Source organism: Ovis canadensis, chromosome 17, assembly GCF_042477335.2.
Source record: "Ovis canadensis isolate MfBH-ARS-UI-01 breed Bighorn chromosome 17, ARS-UI_OviCan_v2, whole genome shotgun sequence".
In the NCBI taxonomy this organism is placed as follows: domain Eukaryota; kingdom Metazoa; phylum Chordata; class Mammalia; order Artiodactyla; family Bovidae; genus Ovis; species Ovis canadensis.
In genome coordinates, this window is record NC_091261.1 from 26,856,034 (window position 1) to 26,876,150 (window position 20,117).

A 20,117-nucleotide genomic window follows, 5' to 3' on the forward strand; every position below is an offset into this window, starting at 1 on the left:
AGTGGCTCAGTAATAGCCATCAGACCCTACGATCCTCAAGGCTCAATTTTCTCCAGATTCTCAAATGCCAGCCAGTCCAATACTGCATTCCTTTCTACCACACCATCCCCATGCATCATCAGTGTAAATTTCAACCATTCCCCACCCATCATGAATGACAGGGTCCGGCTGAATCACTCTGTGTCCACCACACACTATACATTTCTGATACCTATCTCACATATTAGATAAAAAATGACATAGTTTATACAAAAATTCTGGAACGCTTTCCAAAATAGGTTTAAAACAGTGTGAATAAGAAATTCAATGTCAAAAGTTTATAAGTGAGATACTAGATTTATTCAAAGAGAAATCAAATTTCCTGGGTAAAACATCTGTGTGATAATACTGATTCTGTGTCTCTGAAAAATGGCTATATGGTCACCTTTGTCCATACATTTAAGCATAAATAACAGGTATTGTTCAGGACACACACTGTGAAGAAAGAACTGAATGAGTCAATGGCTGAAACATACATATAATGACTTAAGATAACATGACTATTTAATGAAAATTTAGCAGATAACATCTGACTTTTATCCTATGGACAAATAAGAAAAAATACAATAAATCATTTTACCCATTACATTTTACAAAATCAGACAAAATGATTTTATAAGCACAGTTTTTTAATAAAAACAGCAATTTCATTTCAAACAAATATATTATCATCCTATTCCTTTATCCTATATATGTATTTAATTGGCAGACCTGCTAGATTACAGAAATCAGTAAAAATCCAATTGCTTAGATCGATCATATTACATTTGAAATTCATTTTTCTTATGTTAGAAGCCTGATTATCAGTTCCTATTAAAACGCTATGCCCTTCTCCTTGTCCCAATAAATGTGACTAGTCTCTGCACAAGGCTAAGTAACAGTACGCAGAATACTTCTGAACATTCACACATGATTCATCGCGCACACAGACCCCAGCTCCTAAGACAAGGCCATCCAAGGGCAAGCAGCTCTCCTAGTTCTCTTGCTCCTCATAGTGAGCGTAGCCACTGGCATAGGTCCTTCCTAAATTCAAATTAGTAAACAAATCTGATGACTCCGCATCTGAATCTTTTCCACCTTCATCTTCTTCCTCTTCATCATCCTCTGCTTCGTACTCATCTTCTTCCTCATCATGGTAGCCAGCACCAGCATACTTATCAGAGGCAAGGTTCTTCCAATAGGCGTCATACCCAGAAGCTCCATCTCCCTCTTCACCTCCAGTTTGCCTGCCAAATTTCAGGGAACGTGCTACAAAACACAGATATATATGTGGTGTTTGATTAAATTCTCCAAATCCTCTACAGCACATAAAATTATGTGAACCTATCTGCTTCTTACTCTCAAATGCAAAAGTCAGTCACATTTTCCTTATTTACTCACTTAAAATTTAACTGGAAAGAAGGAAGACCCTGGGGGCTCAGTAGTAAAGCATCCACCTGCCTATACAGGAGACACGGGTTCGATCCCTGACATGGGAAAATCCCACATGCCACGGAGCAACTAAGTCCATGCTCCACAAATATTGAGCCCATGTGCTGCAACTACTGAAACCCATACTCTGCAACGAGAAGCCACTGCAATGAGAAGCCTGCATACCGCAACTAGAGAGCAGTGCCCTCTTGCTGCAAGTAGAGAAGAACCCGCACAGCAATAAATAAATAACACTTTAAAAAGAAAAAAAGGAGACCTCAGAAAAAACAGGCAGTTATCTCCTACTCACAGTCGACATATACATCATATAAAACAGATGATCAACGTGACTGTGTCGTTTCATTAAATCTAGTCAAGGTTGGAAAACAAAATAAGAATAGCATTCTAGATACATACATTAAATACGGAACATTAAGGTCTAAAAGGCCTTTGTTTAATTGAAAGTATATTTTCAAATTATAGAACACCTGATTTCATGTCATTATATTCTTCTCAAAAGAACTATTTTGTAATTCAGATATCCTAGAAAATAAAGCCTGTCATTTCTTCTGCCTTACTAGCAAAACAAAGTTTAGTGCAAAAAATTATGTCTCACCTCACTGCATAACTGTATCTTTGATTAAACAAAGTATAGTCAGAGTCATTTAGAATTATGGTTCTCTTCTGATATGTTTGGTAAAGAGTCATATTCTCTTTAACAAAATTGTGAGCTGCATTATTGTAAGCACGTTATAGTAGTTGCATTCCTTCAAGGAAAAATTACATTAAACCATAAAACAATTTCCTAGAGTAGCAATGTATAACATAATAAGCACTGCTGCTCAAATATCAGACACCTAAGAATAGCTTCAAAATGAGTTCCAACTTCCAAGTACTGAAGATTACCAGAATTTGAATATTAAGGATTTATTACCACACAATTATTTAACAAGGAAGCCGAAGCAAAAACAGACAAATCACTTTTTGGTCTTAAATTTCAGTATTCTCTATGTCATTAATTGAAGCAAATGCCAAATATTGAAGTGAATGATGGTAAATTTCTAATGTTAAACTGAAAAATTTTACCCTCAATTTCCCAAGGCTATAAAATTCCATTTGCTTAGGAGAACATGTTCATCTTCTCAAATATGAAGAAAAGGCAAAAACAAAAATAGAAAGAGGGAAAAAAGAAGCAAATCTTTTCTATGCATTAAAGCAAAATCACTCCAGCGTTATTTTAAGAAAAGCCTTACTTGACATGCTAAGATCCTTAGTTTCCTGAGTTTCATGTCCACATTTAGGGCAGGGAGGCTGTTTTCCTTTTTCTTGTTTAAACACCTTGCTCCTTGTATGATCATCACAGAAACAAGCCTATATAGGAGAAATAAAAATTAGGAAGTTAAATAAGTAATTCAAAAAATACATGAAGACATCACTCAATGTTTTTGTTGTTCAGTTGCTAAGTCATGTCTGAGTAGTTGCAATCTTACGACTGCCGCCACGCCAGGCTGTCCTGTCCTTCACTATCCCCTGGAGTTTGCTCAAACTCAGGTCCACTAAGTTAGTGATGCCATCCAACCATCTCATCCTCTGTCACCCTCTTCTCCTCCTGCCCTCAATCTTTGCCACCACGTGGGTCTTTTCCAATGGACTTGGCCCTTTGCATAAGGTGACCAAAGTTCTAGAGCTTCAGCTTCAGCATCAGTCCTTCCAATGAATAGTCAGGGTTGATTTCCTTTAGGATTGATTGGTTTGATTTCCTTGCTGTCCAAAAGATTCTTAAGAGTCTTCTCGGGAACCACAATTCAGTTCAGTTCAGTCACTGAGTTCAGTTCAGTTGCTCAGTCGTGTCCGACTCTTTGCAACCCCATGAATCGCAGCACGCCAGGCCTCCCTATCCATCAGTCATGTCCAACTCTTTGTAACCCTATGGACTGCAGGACACCAAGCTTTCCTGTCTATCACCAACTCCCAGAGCTTGCTCATACTCACGTCCATCAAGTCGGTGATGATGTCCAACCATCTCATCCTCTGTCATCCCCTTCTCCTCCCACCTTCTATCTTTCCCAGCATCAGGGTCTTTACCAGTGAGTCAGTTCTTCGCATCAGGTGGCCAAAATATTGGAGAATCAGCTTCAGCACCAGTCCTTCCAGTGAATATTCAGGACTGATATCCTTGAGGATTGACTGGGGTTTGATCTCCTTGCTGTCCAAGGGACCCTCAAGGGTCTTCTCCAACATCACAGTTCAAAAGCATCAATTCTTCAGTGCTCATCTTTCTTTAATAGTCCAACTCTCTCATCCATACATGACTACTGGAAAAATCATAGTTTTGACTAGATGGACCTTAGTCGGCAAAGTAATGTCTCTGCATTTTAATACGCTGTCTAGGTTTGTCATAACTTTTCTTCCAAGGAGCAAGTGTCTTAATTTCATGGCTGAAGTCACTACCTGCAGTGATTTTGGAGCACAAAAAAATAAAGTCTCTCACTCTTTCCATTATTTCCCCATATATTTGCCATGAAGTGATGGGACCACACGCCATGATCTTAGTTTTCTGAGCACTGAGTTTAAGCCAACTTTTTCACACTCCTCTTTCACTTTCATCAAGAGGCTCTTTAATTCTTCACTTTCTGCCATAAGGGTGATGTCATCTGCATATCTGAGGTTATTGATGTTTCTCCCGGCAATCCTGATTCCAGCTTATGCTTCATCCAGCCCAGCATTTCTCATGATGTACTCTGCATATAAGTTAAACTAGCAGGGTGACAATATACAGCCTTGATGTACTCCTTTCCTGAACTGGAACCAGTCTGTTGCTCCACGTCCTATTCCAACTGTTGCTTCTTGACCTGCATACAGATTTCTCAGGAGGCAGGTAGGGTGATCTGGTATTTCCATCTCTGTAAGAATTTTCCATAGTTTGTTGTGATCCAAACAGTCAAAGGCTTTGGTGTAGTCAATAAAGCAGAAGTAGATGTTTTTCTGGAACTCTCTTTTTCTGGTATTCATAGCTGTAGTCACCATGCATGGAACCAAAAAATATAAAGTCTGGAACTCTCTTTTTCTGGAACAATTAGAAAGCATCGATTCTTCAGTGCTCAGCCTTCTTTCTGGTCCATCACTCAATATATCAAGGAAATTTAAAGATATACTTTGTTCAGATGAAGACGATTTTGTTGGGACTGGTAACATTCTTGATTTCAGTTTCTTAAGGGAAAAGGTCTCTGCCAGAACTCTTCTGAACTATGACCTAAACACATGGCATAAAGTATACACAGGGTATGACATGCAGACACATTTCTTCATATGAGTATTCACAAAGACTCTGACGACATAATGGTGAACAGCTCATCTATCCACGCAGAGCATACCGTCTAACTGGGGGCACATAACTGGAGACGCAAGAGCAGAGAAGCAGCACCAAACCAGATCAGGGATTCAGGAAAGACTTCCAGGAGACGTGATGTCTTAGCTGAGAGCTAAGATATGGAGAATGGGGGTGCAGCAGGGTAAGCAAAAGTGGAAGAGTTGTCTAAGGCAGAGGAAACAGCATAGACCAACTTGGAGAGGAGTTGGGAAAGAAGAGATACGACTAGGCGTATTAATAAGAACCAGAGAAATTACTCTGAGACGAAGTGAATCAGGGTGCATCTGTTCAGTGACCCTTGACAAACGGAAATGGTGGAGACAAGGTATAAGGAAGCAGAACATTATGGAAATCTTCACTTTCCTCAAACTCTACCAAGCACGTCCATTTTGATATAAATTAAAATATACTCCCATCATTTTGGTCAGAATGTTCTCCATAAATATGAGGTATGAAAACACTGAGCTAAGATTCAGGAGACCCACACACTAGTGTCAGGTCAACACACGCCAACTGGATGAGTTCTGAAATGTCTCTAAGCTGTCTCAACTGCATTCACAATCTCTACAATAAAAGAATTAAACTACATAATGTTTGCAGGCATGTATGCTAAATTGCTTCATTTGTGTCTGACTCTTTGTGATCCTACAGACTGTAGCCCACCAGGCTCCTCTGTCCATGGGATTCTCCAGGCAAGAATACTGGAGTGGGTTGTCATGCCCTCCTCCAGGGGATCTTCTCAACCCAGGGACTGAACCTGCATCTCCTGCATTTCAGGAGGATTCTTTTACCACTGAGCCACCAGGCAAACCCACACATAATGTTTAAGGACTCTTATAGATTTATTACAACTAAAAATATTCTAAAGGCTGGTGGGAATATATGGGAATTAGAAACAAATCTAAAGCTAAAAAATATAAAAGTATACCTTACAACGGAGACAGGAATGCTGACCAAGCCGATTGCATGAAACACCTGTGGGGGAAAGTACATAATATCCAGATTCAAATTTGGAATGAAAACATTATTTTCCACAGATTTATACTTGTGCTGTCTTATCTTAGATTAACTATCAACATTTTTTTTGTCTCATAACTTTGAGGAAACAAAAAAGAGATGGAATTGCCAGCCAGACGGAAGGAAACCAGCAAATGCACATCCCCTGCACTCTTTCACTATTACAACTCTAATTATCCTGTAATCTCCTTCCATTCCTCCAAAACTAGGAGATGGCAAATGTCATTAGTGATATTTTAAAACCTGAAATGGTAAAACATCTTTTTTTCCCCGTGACACAGGCTAGACTCTTCACTTAATGATATAATATTTCTATTTTTAAAAGAATAACATCTCCATTAATATATATTATCTCCTGGTGGTATAGGCTATTGCCATTCTTTGCAAACTTCTGATATGAGAAAAGGTGGAAAAGCATGACTATGAAGAGAAAATAATGTTCAAGGGGGCAGGAAAACAGATGGAAAAATCCCAAAATATGTCTATTTCAGTCAGTAAGCCACATTTAATTTTGGTCATTATCTACAATTAATGCAAAAAAATCTACACTTAAGTGCAAATATTTTGGAATAGCCAAAATGTCTGGCATATATTGAGTATGTCACAAATGGAAGACAAAAATAATTAAGAGACATATAAGAACAAGAAAATAAACTAAGCCTTACCCTGATACAGCATAAATATAAACTATTAACTTTCAATTTACTCAGAGGTCTTGAAAAAAGAAAAGTAAACAAAAGGACTTTTATCTTTATAATTCAAATATTTGACCAGATATTTCTAACTTGGGGATTCTTTTACTTAAGTTTGTCTGGGTCATGGGAAGCTTTTTCATCTGGACCAGGGAGTCATTTTTTTAAAAACTCAAGGATGATTTCTCAACTATGTGTATCATTATTGTTTCTGTCCAACCCCGCTCTTCCTTCCACAGCACCAGATGGATTTGTATTACTTGTCCTAAATGCTAACAGTAAAAGTAAAAATCAACTGCGTGCTCACCAAATGTTAGATATATATAAGCATACCAAACTACTCCTATAAACTATATTGTTTCAGTCTGTGGAGGAGAAAGCCTGAAACCTCAATCATCTCTACTTGAAGACATGTCCGGAATTCTTAGGTTCAGTCTTCAGTCAAAAAACGGATTATTGTTTAGTTGCTCAGTAGTGTCCGACTCTCTTGAGACCCCAGGGACTGTAGCCCACCAGGCTTCCCTGTCCATGGGATTTGCCAGGCAAGAATACCGTAGTGAGTTGCCATTTCCTTCTCTAGGGGATCTTCCCAGCCCAGGGACCGAACCTCTGTCTCCTGTTTGGCAGGCAGGTTCTTCGCCGTTGAGCCACCAGGGCAGCCCACACGCTGTAAATCCCTTTCAAACACAGCACCGGAACACACTGAAAGCACAAAGTGCCTCGCCCGATTTCCCTGTGCACCAAGCGTTTCCCACCCCGCCAGCTGAGCTTCGGGCACGCCTCAGAGACACAATTCTAAGAGATTCCCTGCTGTCCACCGGGCCGTCACCTCACGGGAACCCAAGCCATTCTGGCGGGACGTGGCCCTGCCAGTCTGCTGCTAACTACCTCAGCCCCCCACACAGGCGCTCCAGTTCTCTGTCCTGTTCATTTTTCTCCCGAAGAATTAAAATCTTGAGTTTATATTTACAAATGCATTTCTTCCAGATTCTAAAAAATATTGTGACTTTCCTAGTTTTAGACTGGGGAATGGTTTTCTTTTTAAATCTCTTTCTGTGTCTTCAGAGTATTTTAAAAGAAAGCAGGTTTGGATACATCAAAGACTACTGATAATAAGCCACTTAAATTGGAGGCCCCCAAGCCATTTTCATTATTTGAAAAAATAAAGACAGAGTACACACATGTGTGGGGATTTTTTTTCCCTCAAGACATTCTTCCCACTGGTTATGCAAGTAAAATAAGTATTTTAAAGAATTCCCATAATTTCCCATTCATAGTTATAAGTCAAAATCCAAAAATGATGAGATATGACCAGTAAGGGAGTAGAAACAAACTATCTTTGGGGCTTATATGTATGATTAGGGCAGTATTTCAGAGCAAATATTTCAAGCAGTGAATGGCAACTGGCAAAGAAAGAATGACAAAGAAAAAATAAAGCAATGAAAAAAAGTGAAGAAAGAGGATAAATTACACTAAGCCAAAGAAACCTGTGAATCTGCAATGAGAATGACTTTAATATGAGGTATCAAAGACATGGTAACAGATTTATATTAAAATCCCTTCCACTATTCAGTATCTTTATTTTTCCTTTGTCTTTTACCAAATCACTAAAACTTTATCACTCAAAGTTGCCTGTCTTTGGGTTTAAATACTATAAAATACATAAAGCTCCCAATTTTCAAATAAAATATTTCAATTTTTTTTTTTCTTTCTTTTTTTTTTTTTTTTTTTTTTTTTTTTAGTTTTAGTTTTTTATTTTTTAAATTTTAAAATCTTTAATTCTTACATGCATTCCCAAACATGAACCCCCCTCCCACCTCCCTCCCCATAGCATCTTTCTGGGTCATCCCCATGCACCAGCCCCAAGCATGCTGCATCCTGCGTCAGACATAGACTGGCGATTCAATTCACATGATAGTATACATGTTAGAATGTCATTCTCCCAAATCATCCCACCCTCTCCCTCTCCCTCTGAGTCCAAAAGTCCGTTATACACTTCTGTGTCTCTTTCCCTGTTTTTATATTACACATTCTGCACAAGTCTAGGAACAGCTGAAAAATGCAAACTACTTTGACATGTTCCTTTGATCTTTTGACATTTTCTTTATAAATACTGTGAGAATTACATATGTGTTTGGACATTGTGTTAGACTGATGACTTACCAACTTTGTATTTATAGATGTTATAGATGAGTGTAAGGATTAACATTTTATAGCAGAACAAGAACCAAATTCATGAGAGTGAACCTGGAATTTCAGCCTTTCCTACAATGCTGTCTACTATTTACTAAGGGCTTCCTAAGTACCCTTAGAAAGGGTACCATCCTGATGCTTCATATGGATTCTCTTCTCAGTTAACTCTAGGAAAAAATTAGCATCTTCCTTTTAAAACATAACAAAACTCAGGTTTAGAAAGATTTGGTAATTTGCCCCAAAATATATGGCCCGTAAGAAATCAAGTACGATAACCCTATATGTGAGACAGCAAGAGACACAGAAGTATAGAACAGTCTTTTGGACTCTGCGGGAGAGGGAGAGGGTGGGATGATTTGGAGGAATGGTATTGAAACATGTATATCATATAAGAAACAAATCGCCAGTCCAGGTTTGATACAGGATGCATGGGGCTGGTGCACTGGGATGACCAGGAGGGATGGTACGGGGAGGGAGGTGGTAGGGGGGGTTCAGGATGGGGAACACGTGTATGCCTGTGACGGATTCATGTTGATGTGTGGCAGAACCAATACAATATTGTAAAGTAATTAGCCTCCAATTAAAATAAATAAATTTAAATTAAAAAAAAAAGAAATCAAGTAATGTTTGAATCTAAAACTTGAGCTTTTGAGAAATTAACAGAGTAAGAATATAATATAATCTTATCTGTAAAAACGATACCATGAACCCATCAGTAACACTGGTTCTCAAACTGGAATATACATGAGAATTATGGGTACAGGCTAAATACAGATGCCTGGCCCCCACCAGACTTAAAATCTCCAAGGATGGGGCTTGGGTACCTCCATTTTCTAAAAACCACAGGTATTTCCAATGCAGACTCCTGTCTAAGAGTCACTGGAACCAAAAGCAGGAACAAACTAGGGGTTGAACCACTTATTTGGGGACATCTGAAACTAGGGTGGGGGAGAGGGGCTAGTTATTGTAATAACTTGGAAGTGAAAACACCATTCAGTACTCAGGATCAGGAATGCTATGAGCTCTGCAATGCCTGATCAATCCCACAAAATGAAGAACTGACCCAACCCAAATGCCACTGGCACCACTGCTGGAAAACAATGGACTGTATGTGTTCTGAATTTTTTCTAGAAACAGAAAATAGATACTGAATTAGATTACAGTCCATAAGAGGCCACATCAAAAACCAGATTCCTTTTCCCGTAAGTTTAACACTTACACTATTAAGAATCTTAGGTATAAAGAACATATAATATATTAAAAACTTACATTTAAATGTTTCCGCTTCTAAAACCTGGCAGCTGGCTTGATGTTCAAACTGATCATCTTCACAGAGAAAGTTATGGCAAAAAGAACAACTGAAAATTCTGCCTCCTATTGGATTAAAGAACAAAACCCACAAATGTAAATATAATAAAAGTTTAATTAAAAAAATTCTCATCTATAAAACTGCTCAGAAAAGATGGCAAGTTTTCTCAGATGTATACCAAAATAGCACAGCAATTCTTGTTCTGGTAAAAGCTACAAAGAAAACTAACCGACTGAACCAAGAGAGTGAACTCCCACTACATCCTAGCTCCCAATATAACGTGCAATGCTAAGAGATACTTCCTCTCCGGTACGTAACTCCCCTCCCTACCTGCCTTGGTAGACAATCCTAGCACTGCCTCTTAATGTTGGTATGTATAAATCCTTTCTCCAACTAAAGTTTACCTGGTCCCCAACCTTCCTGGCACCAGGGACAGGTTTGGGGACGTGGGGGGATGGTTTCAGGATGATTCAAGCACATTCCATTTATTGTGTGCTTTATTTCTCATCTCAAGCTCCTCATCTGACGGGAGGTACCAGTCTGTGGCTTGGAGGTTGGGGACCCCTGGACTATACTGATAATGGGAACAGTGCCAATACTTAGGGCTGAGAGTAGCCTGTAAAAAGAAAAATCAAACTAGAGCATCTAGAATGTTTCAAGGTCATCCTTCACTTCCAGCAAAGCTCATCACTTGTATGTGACCACTCACCGTGGTCCCACACACCCCGTTCACATTCCACACACTCAGCATCGGTAAGCGGGCAGGCACAGGCGTGTGTACTGAGACACTTCCTACCATGACAGACCCAAGCTTCACAGAAGTCGCATATTGCACCCTGCAACAAAAGAACACCAAAAATTAACCTCTGCCACCTGACTGGCTACGACCATTATTTAAGCAAAGGTTATCACCAAAATTATATGCATTCAGCCACTCATCAACATTCAGTGATAGAGTGGCTACATTTAAAAATGTACTGCTAAAAAAAGAAAAATGTACTGCTTTCTCTAATCCAAAATTAAACAAGGTTCCCTGAAGATCCAACTTCTTCAGCAATAGTTATTTACAATATACAAATCTACGCTACAAATCCAAAGGAAAAGAAGCAAGAGGGAAACTATACACGTACTCTAACATTAATCATTAAAATAAGTCAAAAAGTGGACAGTCGTTAAACTGATTTTAAATTAAATGAAGTCTAGAGCCCACAATTCATACACCCCTGTCCTATAGCAATTCTGTTAACTAAATTGAACTTTTTCAAATATTAACATTTCTGACTTAAGAAAGACCCTTACCTGTGTAATTTATAAAATAATCATAACTTTTCTAGAATAACAGAGAGAAAATGTTAAATTTCTGCCAGCATCTTTTTTCTTTTAAAGCAGCTTATGTTTTAAATCCCCAATGGCTCAGTGGATAAAGAGTCTGCCTACCAATGCAGGAGACACAGAAGATGCCGGTTTGATCCCTGCATTGGGAAGACCCCCTGGAGTAGGAAATGGCAACCCACTCCAGTATTCTTGCCTGAAACATCCCAAGGACAGAGGAGCCTGGCAAACTACACTCCATGAGGTCGCAAAGTGTCAGATATGACTGAGTGAGTGAACACACACACACAGCACATATTGTAAATCATTAATATACTTCTTTGTAGAAAAAAACTAAAGTAAAATACATTACTAAATGACAAGGTAATAAGACTTCAATCCTCTGTCAAGATAAAACTGTTAAGACTATGCCTTTCAATGAAACAATGACATCTACAGGACACTAAGAGCTAGAAAGACTCTTCAGAAAATGGAACTGAACGGTGTTTCCTTTACAGGTGAGGAGGGACGGGGGCATGATGCAAGTTCCAGAGCTACATTAGAGAGGAGCCGTGATTTAAATCCAGGTCTTCTGAACCTCAATGTTCAGTGTCGCATTCAACACAATTCAAGGCTCCGTAACAAAAGTGGTAAAGAGCAAATAGGAAGAATGTTTTGGACTTGCAGAAGTAGATTACCAGTGTGGATAACAAATCCTCGAATGTTAACTCAGAAGAAAGATGACACACTAGCCTGGGTGATCCAGGGGAGTTTAAAGAGATAATTCACAAATAACAGGGAAGGGTATAAAAAGCCATCAAGGGATGATACACATATACCCCTAGACCTGAAGGGATACAGGCAAGGGGAAGAAGAAGGTTCTAGAATCACAAGAGAAAGCCATATGAAGAGGACTACCTATTCAAATAAAGGAGACCAGGACAACACGGTAGGGAGTAAGCTGGAAGAACAAACACCCAGGTCGTAATTTCCTCCCCTCGTCAGCTCCTCCATGGGCTGAAGCCAAAAAAAAAAAGCCATAAGTAAGAAAGTCACCGACCCAGTTCACACACACAGGCCAGGCTCCCATCACAAATCAGGGTGGAGAAGAGCGAAGAGAGAGGGAATCTTAACTGGCAAATAGAAAATGGCCAGAAAATCACTATTCTAGGACTCAGAGCTAACAATGCATGATTCTACTTAAATGTATTCTTTATATAAGAGATCATTCACACTAACACAATTCAGTGAATTAAAAAAGTAGTAATTTGATAAATCTAGACATACCAAGGAAGATTATAACAGCTTCTGAATAAAGGCAACACTGCCAATCCTATACTTAAAGAAGAATTTTCACAAGATGATTATAATTCTGGCTCTTACTTCTGTAAGACATGCACACATGAAAAACGCAAAGGTCTACTTTATGATGAAAAATTATGCGTTCTTGGAAAATTATTACTTATATTCTACTTTAAATATTATATTCCTCATGGACTGACATTTGGAACTGAGCATAAATTAATACAATAGAATATGGTAAAAAGGGTCAAAAGGATAACATCTTTTAGTGGAAAAAAGAGTAAAATGCATCACAGGACACAACTGTTTCTATTATTTAAAACAATGAACTTCCTTTGAAAATTCTACATGTCATGAAGGATAACTACATGCAATAAAGTACATTATGTCTATATGTAGTGAAGAGGAAAACTCTGTTAACTACGTACTCTTTTCTGAAATGCAAGGCTTTAAAAATACAATTAACCATAGGTTGTTTTGGAACTTAGGTTGCTTATTCAACCAAAAGCCTGAATCTTAATTTAGCAGAACTTTTAATATGGAAAGGGCTTCCCTGGGGGCTCACAGTAAAGAATCTGCCTGCAATGTGGGAATAATATATTGTTGAGGTCTAATTAAGACACATTAAAAAGGCCCCACTGATAAATGAATTGTTGTTTGGGTCCATATTAGATGAGTTTCCATTCCTTGTACATTTCCCAGTAAGAAAGAAGGAAGCCGTCTGTACACTTCCCAGTAAGAAAAGAAGTAGTCAAAAACATGTGGAGAATAAGTGAAAATCATACAAAACCATGCCAGATAATCCAGACTAACTGAACCAAGGGACAAAGCAATACCATTTGGGAACAAATAACTGCATATTGGTAAGAATGCCTTCTCTATCACCTTGGAAATCTACTGGTCTAAAAGATATGACAAGAAGCTTACCACCATGGCAAGGCCAGTACTGTAGACACCAGCATGCTTTACGACACAGTCTGAAGACTTCATCATGCACTTTGTTTTCCCTAGCAAAGAAATGAATTTTCACTATTAGTCTTACAAAGTGGTCCATGTAAATATTCACTAATTCCTCTTTTTATCTAGCCCAAGATCCTATGGCAATAATTTGAAAATAGAGACTAGCACTGTTTACTGCTTACATAATTGAAAAAAGAAAATGGATATAACTGAGATCTTAACAGTCTGATCTTTTCAGATTAGGAATTTATATACTACTTCATGTTTGTAGTAACATCAGAAATTAAAGGTTATGCTTTCTTATCTAATCATCACTAGAACAGTTTAAAACCTTGTGCATTTTTTGAATTTTCAGATGAATTAAGAGATTTCAAAGTGATACGCACATTTTATAATTCACAATAAAGGCAGTCTGATTTGAAGGGACTGCTTCTTTCCATAGAACATCTCAAACCAAATATAAAATAACTATTCAAATTACCTAGTTCATTTTTTATGTTTATCCATAGTTAAAAATTTATAAACATAGCTCCCAGGTAAGCATTCTTCCAAAAGAATTGTCAAATAGTGCCCAAGTAAGCACAAAAACTCAAGAACACAGTGATAAAGCAAAAAAATCACAATACAGCCACAAGAGCTCTGATCTAGCAGTAAATTAGCAATCTGAAACACCATCAGGAAATTCATTTATCACATGCCATGAAAGGATTAACGGTGACATATTAATCACACATCTCAGACACCACAAAGTGGAACACGGAAGAAACAGAAGACTCTCGATTTTCCATTACCCTGATTACCTAGGAAACCAAGCTAGACAAGAGGAAATAGGAAGAAAGAGAAACTGGAAATGAGTGGCAGCAGCACCCCAACTGTTCCATGTCCAACACCAAGGGCAAGAACTAGTGAGCAGAAGAGGCATCCACGCATAGCACTCCAGATGCTGAAGACAGGCAAAGGGCCTCACGAGGCTGTATCTCCATCTTCTCCACAATCTGTATTTTCGCATTCTACATCCATTTGTCTTTTGTGAATAAAGATATAAAAACCAGCAGATGATAGGTTTATCTAGGCTAGTGTTCTCTTTTCCATTAATTACAGACTTCAAAGACATCTTTGGAAGCTGGAAATATTCAGGGGTGTGGCCCTAAGCCTTCCTAACTTTCTGCAATGTTACCATGCATAAATACATTTAAATGAGCATATCTCAAAGTGTGTTTCACCTGAAACTATCATCCCATAACCAAAGGGGAACCTGTGTTTAAACAAAAGTTTGGGGGGTGGTTCTGGAATGAATACAATTAATCAGGCTTCTTTACTGGAGGTCTACAGAATCTTACACATACACATATGTAACAGAATTCTCCCCGATGACAGTGAGGGAAACATGCAGTACGTCTCAAATGCACGCACTGCTTGAAGAATACCTATTAACATACCAAGTGCTCCGTGGAAGACTATTTCAGAAACATCAACCTTGCTGTTCTGTGAACTACTATATAGTTTCACTCTGAATAATCATTCACTCTGAATAAAAATTCATTAAGTACATGGCTTAGGATTTCTATTCCACTTACTTGGGACTATATGTGAGGAAACTCAAGAATCATATACTGAGAACCAAATAAGAAAACAAGTGATCACAAAAACCAGCCCCAGGTAAATGTTCAATGAAATCACGTTCAATGGTCTAACCAACATACTGCAGGCAGTATGAGCAAGAATCAAGTTAGAGAAGTAAACAAAAGATATCGACAAGACTAAGACAGCATAAAGAAAAGCTCAGGATCACCAAATCTTATTAGTTTGAAATTTAATCTTTTCATGTTTAAAAAAACATACATGGTACCAAAATTGTTTCCAGCGTGACATCAAAGAGATAAAACCAACATGTGATAGTTTTCTGGTAGGCCAAAGAACATTTTATGTTATCTTATTAACAGTAAGCATAACACTACTGTAAATGATAATGATGAACCCACAGGTTCAAACTAAATAAATACCAAATAAATGTTTTAGTAAAAGAAAAGGCATGCATTTTTACCATATACTTACCACACTGTGCACAAATTGGTAACTTCTGTACAGAATTACAAAAGTAGCAAAATGCTCTATTCTTCTGCCGCCTTGTTATGTAAAAGAAAATTTTTGAATACAGTCAATATCAGGTAAAAGGTCCATCTATGTTATTACATATAAATAGAAAAAAGATAGAAAAACAAATAAAATTTACCTCTGACACTTGTCACATTCCTGTAAAATATGAAAACACAACATTAATCTTTCTACCGGATGAAAATTGCAAAGTCACTTGCATTATAAAGAATATCCCATTTTTCTGTTAAAATGTAAGTGACACTTGCTCAAAAGCCCATGTATACCAGCATCTACACATACTTTAATAACAAAGGTATGCTATTGGGCATACCACACTAGAGAAAGCAGCGGCATTTTCGCAAAAGAGGCTAAAAACAGTAGTGGTCTGTGTTTTGAATTTTTTTTCCTAAGGAATCAGAAAAATAACACCGAATGGTACAAGAAACAGTAGGGAACACAGCATGTTGAAGCGCATAGAAAATCCAGAATCCTGAAAATGCTACCAAGAACTCCACAATCTGGCCTCTAGTCACTTTTCAAACTTCGTTGGCCTCTTCCCTTTAGATTCAAATCACTATTTGCCAGTTGTTCTCAAAATATGTCTTGTAATCTTTCTTTTCCATGCCTTACTTATTCTAATATATCTCCCTGAAAAGTCTCTCTTCACTCCTTTACTTGCTGCAAGCTCTGGTGATGATCCCACCTCCTCTATGAACTGAACCCCAGCCCCCACATTCATCTTTTACCACCTTTTACTCCTAACATACCTTAGTCCCAATTGTACCTTTTCCGCAGCACTTACCAAAGTCTAGCCCTTACTGCGTATATTTATGGATGAGTCATTTCTTTTGTCTTCCTTCTCTTCTCTAGAAATGACCCTGGCACAGAGAACGGAGTCCCCACTGTCCTAATTATACAATGTAACCTTGCTCCCCCTCACCCGCCAACCCAGTCATAAATGTCGGTTAATCCAGGGATGGGCACCCACCCACACCCAACCTATCAGAGCGCTTTCCCTCTTTTAGGACAATATGTGCTGTAACATGCAAGCTATAAACCCAGTGGTTATGAACCCAAATGAAATAAAACAATATGAGAAAATGGAACTAAATAAAAGAAAGGGACAGAACTAGAAGTTGTTCCAGGTTCCCACATCCCAGCTACATCCTTGTCCTTCCAACTACACAAGTTAGTCCATTATTCATTCAATCAACTCTATTTCTCCCTGAAGTTACTTAACTTGGATTTCTGTAATTTATAAACATGAGGTAATACAGAAAACAACTGAGCCCACAGCTTGTGGAAAGAGAGACTGTGTCATTCACCTATGATCCTCCATAGTGCCTGAAACAGCAGAGCAGGTACACGATAAACACTTGAGGAATTAAGTCATATTAAGCATTTCAGAAATGTCTGATGAAACAAAAGTACACATAAAAAGGAATGGGAAGAGAAAAAGTACAGAGGCGTGGAAATCCGAGTTTGGGGACAACGCAGAGAAAACGTGGTCCAAGGAAGGGATGAGGTAATGATGACATGTGGGAAAAAGGCTCCAATTAATAGGATAAGTTGAGGAAGGTGTACTAGGTTAGAAAGGCTGGAAAATGTCGCACAGTTCCTAGTACGTATTCTTGATCAATACAATAGTAGCCAAGATAATATGACAGGTTTTATAAAATCAAACAGAACTCAACAGCTATTCGGTGTTAATGAAAACAACAGACACGCCTTTAACACAGATTTCCATAGTTTTTCAACTGAGAACCAAAAGACCCATTACCATTGACGCATTGCATGGATGTTTAGCTAAATCTATGGTGCTTCTTGATGCTCTTAGTTGTTTTTCCCGTTCCCGGCGGTTCTCTGCCTTCTTCCTTGCACCAGTCTTTTTTTTAGGCATTTTCCCTTCTTTAGCAGCAGCAACAGCTACACAAGCAACAGAGAAGATATAATTGCCATGTTGTGTTTGCTATTTTAAAAAAACTGAGGAGCAGCAGAATGAAATGCTCTAATTCTCATTAAATTTTAAACTCAACTCTGCCATTGTGATGGTTAAGCACATTTTAAGCCTTTATGATAAACATTAAGCTTACATCATTCCAAATAAAATAGATGGCTTTAGAAAAACAAAGCACTTATTTGTATTACCAAACAGTTCTAAAAAATGTAAACATCAAAAGATTTATCCTAACAGCCAAAATGGTTTTCTTTCCCACAGAGAAGTTTCTTTGATGTTACACAATATCCTTTAAAAATTACTCTGTACCAAGTGAACAAAATTATTAGGAATGTATTATTTACCCAGTTTATTTCACTTTTTAAGCTATATATTCAGATAACCTGATGCAGCCAAGACTTCATGTCTAGTTTCTCCCACATAGTACCTAGATAAAACATCCAATAGTCATGTCAAATGACATCAACTACAAAGCCAAACTATCCTTTCTGAAAAAAAGACTAATGTCATCAGAATCAATCTGACTGCTTGAAAGCTGCCTTTCCTTACACTTTTACCTGCAGTGAGCATGTAATTTTAACTTCAAATTTCAGAGTATGTGCTTCCCACTCATCAAAATAAGGACTTTAAAACTGGCTTTTATCAGCTAGTTGAAAGAACCACCACACTTAGAAAAAACAAGATTTTGACGAAATAACACATTTTTATTTGGCTTTTCATCCCATCTGAAGACCACAAGTTCCCTGAAAATTCCAGTTCTATCTTTTTTGACAAGCTTTGCCTCCCAGCCCTTTGGGCATAAATTAAGCACTTAATAAATGGAGAAATACACAAACGAGTCCACATGCTTGCTTTGAAACAGAAACTTAAAGTTCCTAGTATTCTTCAAACTACATATACTTTTAAAAAACTGTCTTTTCTAAGAGTGGTTCTCAAAAATTATCTGGAAATCTATAAAAGTACAGACTGAGCCTTCTGGGCTCTATCCAAGATCTACAAATCCGAAACTTCCAAGCATGGTTTCAAGTTTCACGGCGGACTGACAAACAACCTCCATGAAGACAAAAATATTCTTATTCAAACAAAGCGGAGTCGTGTTCATGATACAGGGAGAGAGTTCTAAGAAAGCACAACTCGACATTTATATTTCTCATTACAGTACTGCAAAAATCACACACCAGCTTGTGCCTGGAACAGGACTAAGGTCACTCAAAAGTTTTTCTACTTCCTGGGTTTCAACGCTGACGCTGGAAAGCCCAATCAATAAACCGTGTGGTGGTTAGCTAAGCCTTATAGACAAACCAGGCCAAGAGGTTTAGTGGGTGGTGATATGGAGTAACATCCAAATCCACTAGGTCACCCTTCCAATATTTAAAGTGACAAGATACACAGAGTGAAAAAACGTGTACTGCCCTCGCCAAATGAGCTCCGGAAATAATCCCAACGTGTTCCTCGGGTGAAATTTTCTGCGTCCCCAGGGGTAAATCCGCTGGGAAAGTGGAGCCTCATTTTTACCCCTCCAGTTTGTTTTGTAAACTTAAAAACTGCATTGTTCTCGGTTTTATATGGTATTAAGCCCTTCTCCAGGAAGGTTCCCACTTCTTCAGGACGTGGCCCGTGTCTTGAAATGAAGAAACAGCCCCGGGGGGCGGGGGTGGTGTCACTGCGGCTCGGGAGGCAAAGCCTGCAGCAGGAGGGCCGGAGGTGCGGGGGGCGTCCAGGCGCGACTAGGCGGCCGCGCCACGCGGCTGGGGAAACCGACGCCGTCCCCGCCCGCGGGGCACCCTCCCTCGCGCGCGCTCCGGGCGGACCTCGCTCACCCTCGCGGGGAGGCCGGACTCACTCCGGGGGCCGAGGGGCAGGGAATGGCGTGAAGCCGGCCGCGGCGGCAGCAGCTCCAACGCGCGAACCACAACCCTAGGAGAAAAATGCTACTAAGCCCGGATAAACGCGGACAGAAGCGCTTACAGATACTAGGAGCCGGACCGGACGTCCTCTGACGTCACAGCGTCCTAACGGCTACACGTCGATAGAGGAGGGCCCGCCCACTTCTGTTCGCTCCGCCCCGTCCCTGCCCCTCTCGCGGGGGGCGGGGCTCCCAATGCTGTGCAGAGAACCTGGGGGAGGAGGAAAAAGGAGGGAAGCGGAGGGGGAAAGTGGTTGGGAAGGGAGCCATCAATTTTATATTTTCAGAAAAGGAGAACGCTAAAGGAAGAGAAAAATCTAAAGGGAAAAAGAGACTCACAGCCTGGTACTGGATCAGGTACAAACAGAAAATTCTTGCTTAGTTCTTCTGGAAACTTTTTTGTTCCCGCACATCCACTTTTCATGTTTGCTGCACAAGCTGGACCTTTAGTTGCCCGTGAAGTTCTGTACTACCCTCCTTTGTCTGTTTCCACTGGCCTCTGGAAATTCCAGTCTTTTGTGAATAAACTCTTACACATTCTAAATCTCCAGTGT

General features: G+C 39.1%; 1 protein-coding gene across 3 annotated transcripts; it reads right to left on the minus strand.

Annotated features, from left to right (window-relative positions):
- Positions 1 to 316: 316 nt before the first annotated feature.
- Positions 317 to 19,704, minus strand: ZNF330 (zinc finger protein 330). Of its 3 annotated transcripts, none has more exons than XM_069556848.1 (10): positions 19,626 to 19,704; positions 17,481 to 17,626; positions 15,837 to 15,856; positions 15,659 to 15,729; positions 13,571 to 13,650; positions 10,740 to 10,866; positions 9,991 to 10,095; positions 5,748 to 5,794; positions 2,703 to 2,820; positions 317 to 1,287 (listed from the first exon to the last, which is right to left on the minus strand). In XM_069556848.1, exons 2-10 carry the CDS (start codon positions 17,598 to 17,600, stop codon positions 1,013 to 1,015), a joined length of 963 nt encoding a protein of 320 aa, XP_069412949.1. In that variant the 5' UTR covers positions 17,601 to 17,626; positions 19,626 to 19,704; the 3' UTR covers positions 317 to 1,012. The 3 variants fall into 3 exon arrangements, with proteins under 3 accessions (XP_069412949.1, XP_069412948.1, XP_069412950.1); XM_069556847.1 differs by having other exon boundaries at positions 19,478 to 19,688; XM_069556849.1 differs by having other exon boundaries at positions 18,002 to 19,641.
- Between the last annotated feature and the right edge of the window lie 413 nt (positions 19,705 to 20,117).